Raw genomic sequence first — 6,000 nt, 5'->3', positions numbered from 1 at the left:
GGCAGCTCTCTGATACCGAGGCCACCTGTGGAAGGGGCCAAGGGTTGAACACCAGCTGCTGGCAGCCCTCCCAGCTGCTTGGCAGTAAGTCATTCAGTGAAAGGGGGCTGCTGGGCACGCCACAGTGTTCACCAGTCACCAGGTTTACTGCCTCCTCTTACCCACATATCCTCAGCAATATTCTAATGGTATAGCCTAGAAAGGTCATTGCTTTAATGAAAAAATAATTCAAATAAATTATTTGGCTGAATCAGTCAGTTACATGACAAATGTTTGGTCCAGCATCTCCAAGTAGAAACATAATGCTTTTCTGTTTCTTTATCCATTAAACAAATGAACGAGAGCATGTATGGATCTCAGCAAAATACTTTCAAGTGACAAAAGCAATAAAATTAGGGATTAATACATAAAAAAGTTCTAGTTAAGTCCTAAGGTCATTAGATATTCAGTACCATCTCCTATGCCTTCTATAGGATAAATTGTAGAACAAGAACTCAATCTTCAGAAAAACCATTCTGAGCCACTCTCATTCTAATTTTTTTTAAGTATATTCACTACACTATACTTATTGGGACATATAATGATTTGATGGAAAGAACTTCAACAGAAGAATTGAAACAACATTTTTCCTTTTATTAAACAAAAATGTCAAATAGCCAGCACACTCCAGAATGTATTGTAATCCAAGTCATTATAAAATAAAATGCTTTTTGATATTAACTGGCATATTAGTTGACAAATACTTCTGAAAGCTACAAGGCTTGTTCTTATTAATTACTTCCTTTCTCTACTCCTTACCTCTTAACCGAAAAGAAATCTGAAGGGCCAGTCATTTTAATAAATATAGTTCTTAAAAATTATCAGGAGAAACAACAACCAAAACCAGAAACAAACCTTCAAAATGACAACAAACAAAAATGAAAACACTAAGAATATTTCTCAGTTATTGGATGGCAAGCTATTTGGTGACAGTCCTCTCAAGAAGGATAGCTGTGGGTTAGTAACCATTGATTTAATTAACTGATTCGAATTGTAATTAATTTAGTTAACTTTAAGACATCAAATTTGGGAAAATTTTTTTGCTTCTCTTTGACACATGCTTTCCCAACACTTGTGCTGTAGTTTTAGAATCTGAGCATACTGGGAATTTTGGGGGTGGGGATCTGGTTGGGAGGGGACCAAGAAGCTTGCCATGAATCTGCATTTTTATAGAAAACATGCTGTTTAATTTGGATTTTATGTTTATTTAGGATGTTCTGAAAGCTAATGGAGATGGTGGAGAGATGGGTAATGGTCCACAGCTGCTGTTGCTTGTTACTGGCAAGCTGCTATGTTAGGTATTGCATTACAAACAAAATTTTAAAAATACAATGTCTCTCTTTAACAAACTGAGATTTAGGGTAGGGAATAGTAGTAGAAAATACATAGTTATAAGTCTAAAGGCTAAAGAGTGAAAAAGAGAGAAGACATGAAAAGGATCAGAATCTGTATCAGACAAAATGGTACTGGAGATAGACCTTGAAACATGGACTTTAGAGAATTTGACTGGCTCATATCCTGTAATTATTTATTTATAGTAGCATCTACACATGTCAAATTAGATGACAATTCATTTCAAAGAAGCAGTGGCTTAACCACGTCACAAAATTTTTAATCAAAAAAAGTTTTTAATCAAAAAAGCTTTTAATCAAAAGCTTTTAGTCAAAAGCTTTTAGGATTAATTATTTGAATATTTACCTGCATACTTGGCTTTATATTTAGCATATATAGGTAGTTTTATGTGTCCACAAAGGCAGTTACTACAATCGGAGTGTCTTCTGCAATGCTAATTTGACCCTGATTCATATCTAATGATATTTCCAAACATCTTTTGTAAGTCAAGATGGTTTGAAAACTGGCAGATTTTATAAAACAATTACCTGCTAAATACCACACACAGATAAAACTAAACTGATTCTAATTTTATATCTAGGCCAAGAGGTGACTCCAGCTGGAATTCTGAAGAGCCATGATGATGTGACAGTGAATAATGAGTAGTACCTACTGTGGCAACTCTTCAGCTAAAATGAGTGTCAACGAAGTATCAGCTTTCTCATTGACTTTGGAGCAAAAAACTGGCTTTGCTTTTGTTGGGATTTTATGTATTTTCTTGGGACTTCTTATTATCAGATGCTTCAAAATCCTGTTAGACCCGTATAGTAGCATGCCTTCCTCTACTTGGGAAGATGAAGTGGAAGAATTTGACAAAGGGACATTTGAATACGCACTTGCATGATAGCGCCAGCATTATGGCTTTTAGTGCTATGCTGTTGGGACATGTGGTGGTTCCAGTTTATAATTACCTTGAGAGTGCTGGAGACAGGCTCATTTCATTCACTAAATTCAATAAACATGTGTCATTAATTTATCCACTATGCTGTGTAAATGAGTAATCATTGTAGAGTTTCCTTACTTTCCTCTGTCCCCCAAAATTGAGGTTTCTGATAAATGTAGTAAAAGGATTATTCCAGCCATATATACCATCTTTATTCTTATCTCAAACATCTGCCTTAAATCTCTGCTTCCTTTTTGTGCTTACAGACTGTGCAAGAGCCTTCCTGCTTCTGCCCCTCTGCAATGCTAAGACACCCTCTCCATGTTCCCAACTCCAGTTCACTTAATATTAGAAAATCAGGTGTCTTAAACAAGGGACCCTCTGTCCAAAGGATAAATTCAATATGAATTTCTTAATAATAGCCATTGGTCAAAACTGTTCACAGGTGAAAGAAATTTTCATGAAACTAACACACAAACCTAAAAATAGAGACAGGCCCTAAAGATTCCTAAATTTTAGAGCACCCTTACCCTTCTAATTATTCTCCTTCTAAGAATCGCTTGCAATAAAACCCCCTAGCTTGAGATTCAAACAAGACCTGCTCCATCCTCACAATGCATCCTCCCCCTCCTCCTTTCTTAATTAAATTAATTAGGATGACATTGATTTGTTAATAAAATTATATAGGTTTCAAGTGTACAATTCTATGATATATAATCCGTATGTTGCATTGTGTTCTCACCACCCAAAGTCAAGTTTCCTTGATGTCACCATGCACTTGAACCCTTCTACTCTTCGCTACTCCCCACCCCCTTTTCCTCCTGGTAACTACTGTACTGTTGTCTGTGTCTATGAGTTTTGGGGGGGTTTTGTTTGTGTTGTTTGTCCATTTGTTGCTTTCGGTTTTATATCCCACATAAGAGGGAAATCACATGGTGCTTGACTTTTTCTGTCTGACTTGTTTCTCTTAGCATAAAATGGTACAAATATACAATGGAACACTACTCAGCCATAAGAAAAGATGAAATACTGTCATTTGTGACAACATAGATGAAACTTGAGAGTACCCTTTTCATGTTGTTTATAAAACAGAGAGTTTCCAGTGTGATCTGGTGGAAAGAGCATTGTTTCAGAAACAAGAAGTCCAGTGTCTGCCCTGCTACTATTACAGCTTTGTGAACATGGTTAAGCTAACTCTGGGGAATACAGTGAAGAAACTAACTACAGGATCTTTAATGGCCCTTTGGATCCTAGTGTCCTGTGAACTCTTCAAACATGCCTGGAAACCCAGACATCTGAGATGAATGAGGGCTTAAAATGTGATGAAAACTTTTTCAGTTTAGGAGCCTAAACTCAGAGATATGAATTTTAATGTCAGTCCAGCCATGAACAAGTTTTGTGACCTAGAAATTTACTTACAGGAGTCTTATTTTCCACATCTTCAAAGCAAGAATAAAGAAATACACCCTGCATGTCTTGCAGCAATGCTAAGTGGTATAATGAATGTGAAAGCAATTTGAAAACCATAAAACCCTGTTTAGACATACCTTACTATCATTACTCTCTTCATTGGTAATAGTAGTAGAGGTTCTCAAAGCATAAAAAGCACTGATTTAGTGTAAATTATTCAACCTCATCAGTTTTCAATCTCTTTATTTGTTAAGTAAAAAGATAGAATTATATAATTCCAAGTTCCTTCCAACTATAAAATTCTCACTCCCTGTGATCACTGAATAGATGATTAGCAGGAGATAAACAAAGACAAAAATATTTGTGTCACTTGAGAACAAAGAACTGCTAACCATACTTAAAAGGAATGACTGATATTTACTGAGAATGAACACTAAATTAGGTGTTTTTTAATGTATTATATTATATGATACTCTTATCAATCCTTTGAGTTCAGTATTACTATTTCCATTTTATTATCTCAGTTTCACAGATGAGAAACTGAAGTTGAGAGAAAGTAATACCCCAAAGTCACCAGCCTAGGGAGTGGTTGCATTAGATATGAACTTAGACATCTAATGTCAGAGTCCTTGTTTCTAAACATCCTTCTGTACTCCAACACTATCCTCATACTTCTACATATTTATAAACATGTTTGTTTCTCAGGTCTATGGCACTACAAAACCAGCTGCCTCACTGAGATTCCCAGACTTTCTATCTCCTACTGGATTTAGAAAACATCTGTGTTGGCTATGGATCTTCTGAAATAAACCTATGCGTTAACAAGGGTCTTTGAAACCCAGTAGGTACAAGAGTGTCAGCCTGGGACATCTTGTAGCCAGTTAGTAATTTTGTCCAAGAACACCTCATTGAGCCACGTTAGCGAGACACACTGAAAGTTGTATATGCCAGGACACTCAGCACCTTCTTTGTGACCCAGGCTTTTAAAGTACTCACTAGAATATATGTCTAAGTGCCAGATGCTCCATTTGTTTCCCAGGGAAAAGAGCTACCAAGTCCCATTATTTTGGTGGCTAGAACATAAGGCCAGATCTCTATTTTGGAAGGAAAAAAAGTTCCCCAAGCCAAACGACAAGAAAATTTTATCAAGTATGAGCATTATTTCTGAAAGCTCAACTTCCACAAATTTTTCAGATTTTATCAACTTCACCATAATATTATTTCAATCCCTCTAAAGAGAAATTATTTTAACCAGAAGTGCCTTCAGCTATGGAATATATTAATGGCCTATTGTGCACTTTAGACATTTTTAGGGGAGAGAAGAAAGAGAGGTCAGCATCTATAGTTTCACAGCAAGAAACAACATAAAAGATATATAAGGCTGGGTCTAGTATGGACACAATATAGCGGTTTCTTGAAATGTTAAGCCTTCCAGAGATAGATGTCCAATGTCATAGCCAGATCATCCCTGGTTGCCCTTTCCAAGAGCCCTGTCAGGGAGGACAGGAAGAGAGATGGAGGAGCATACCTCCAGACAGTTTCTTCTTGGTACCTTACCCTCCAATCTGAAATACCTAAATCAGGTTTACCTTCAAGGCTGGCTTTATGGAGGGTATAGTTTCATTCATATCTCCCAAACCATCTCCCCAGCTCCAGGATATCTGAATCCCTTTAACAGAGAACAAAGACTTTTATTTCACAATTAGAGATAAGAGTCCTAGGATTTAAATGTCTGCTTGATGTAAGACCAAAAATAAAACTAATAAGCACTACCCTGTAGTCAAGCAGCCATCAAGAAAAAAGGAAATTGATCACTATCAAAGGCATTCACAGTCTATGGTAAAGTAAAAAAGTTTAAGAAATGAATAGGTAGATCATATGGTAATTTTGTTTTTTATTAAAGTATAGTTGTATACAATATTATATGTTTCAGGTGTACAACATAGTGATTCTACATCTATATACCTTACAATGTGATCACCATAATATGTCTAGTAACCATCTGTCACCATATAAAGTTATTATATTATTGACTATATTCCCTGGCTGTATACATTATTTTGTAACCAGAAGTTAATATCTCTTACTTCCTTTCACCTTTTTCACCCATACCCCTATGCCTCTCTTCTGGCCACTATAGTTTGTCCACTTCTGGGTATATACCCCAAGAAATTTAAAACAAGGTCTTGAAATGATATTTGGACACCTATGTTCATAGCAGCATTATTCACAATGGTTAAAATGTGGAAGCAACCAAAGTGCCTATCAATGGATAG

General features: G+C 36.2%; 1 protein-coding gene across 1 annotated transcript; it reads left to right on the top strand.

Moving 5' to 3' along the window:
• The first annotated feature begins 2,029 nt into the window (after positions 1–2,029).
• Positions 2,030–2,275, top strand: CTXN2 (cortexin 2). The gene has a single exon (XM_054564892.1). The coding sequence runs from the start codon at positions 2,030–2,032 to the stop codon at positions 2,273–2,275; it is 246 nt and encodes an 81-aa protein (XP_054420867.1).
• Positions 2,276–6,000: the final 3,725 nt, after the last annotated feature.

Source organism: Pteronotus mesoamericanus, unplaced genomic scaffold (assembly GCF_021234165.1).
Source record: "Pteronotus mesoamericanus isolate MK-2021 breed Mesoamerican mustached bat unplaced genomic scaffold, CSHL_Meso_final contig_164, whole genome shotgun sequence".
NCBI lineage: Eukaryota > Metazoa > Chordata > Mammalia > Chiroptera > Mormoopidae > Pteronotus > Pteronotus mesoamericanus.
Note: the sequence above shows the minus strand (reverse complement) of the source record. Positions and strands in the feature narration are given on the sequence as shown.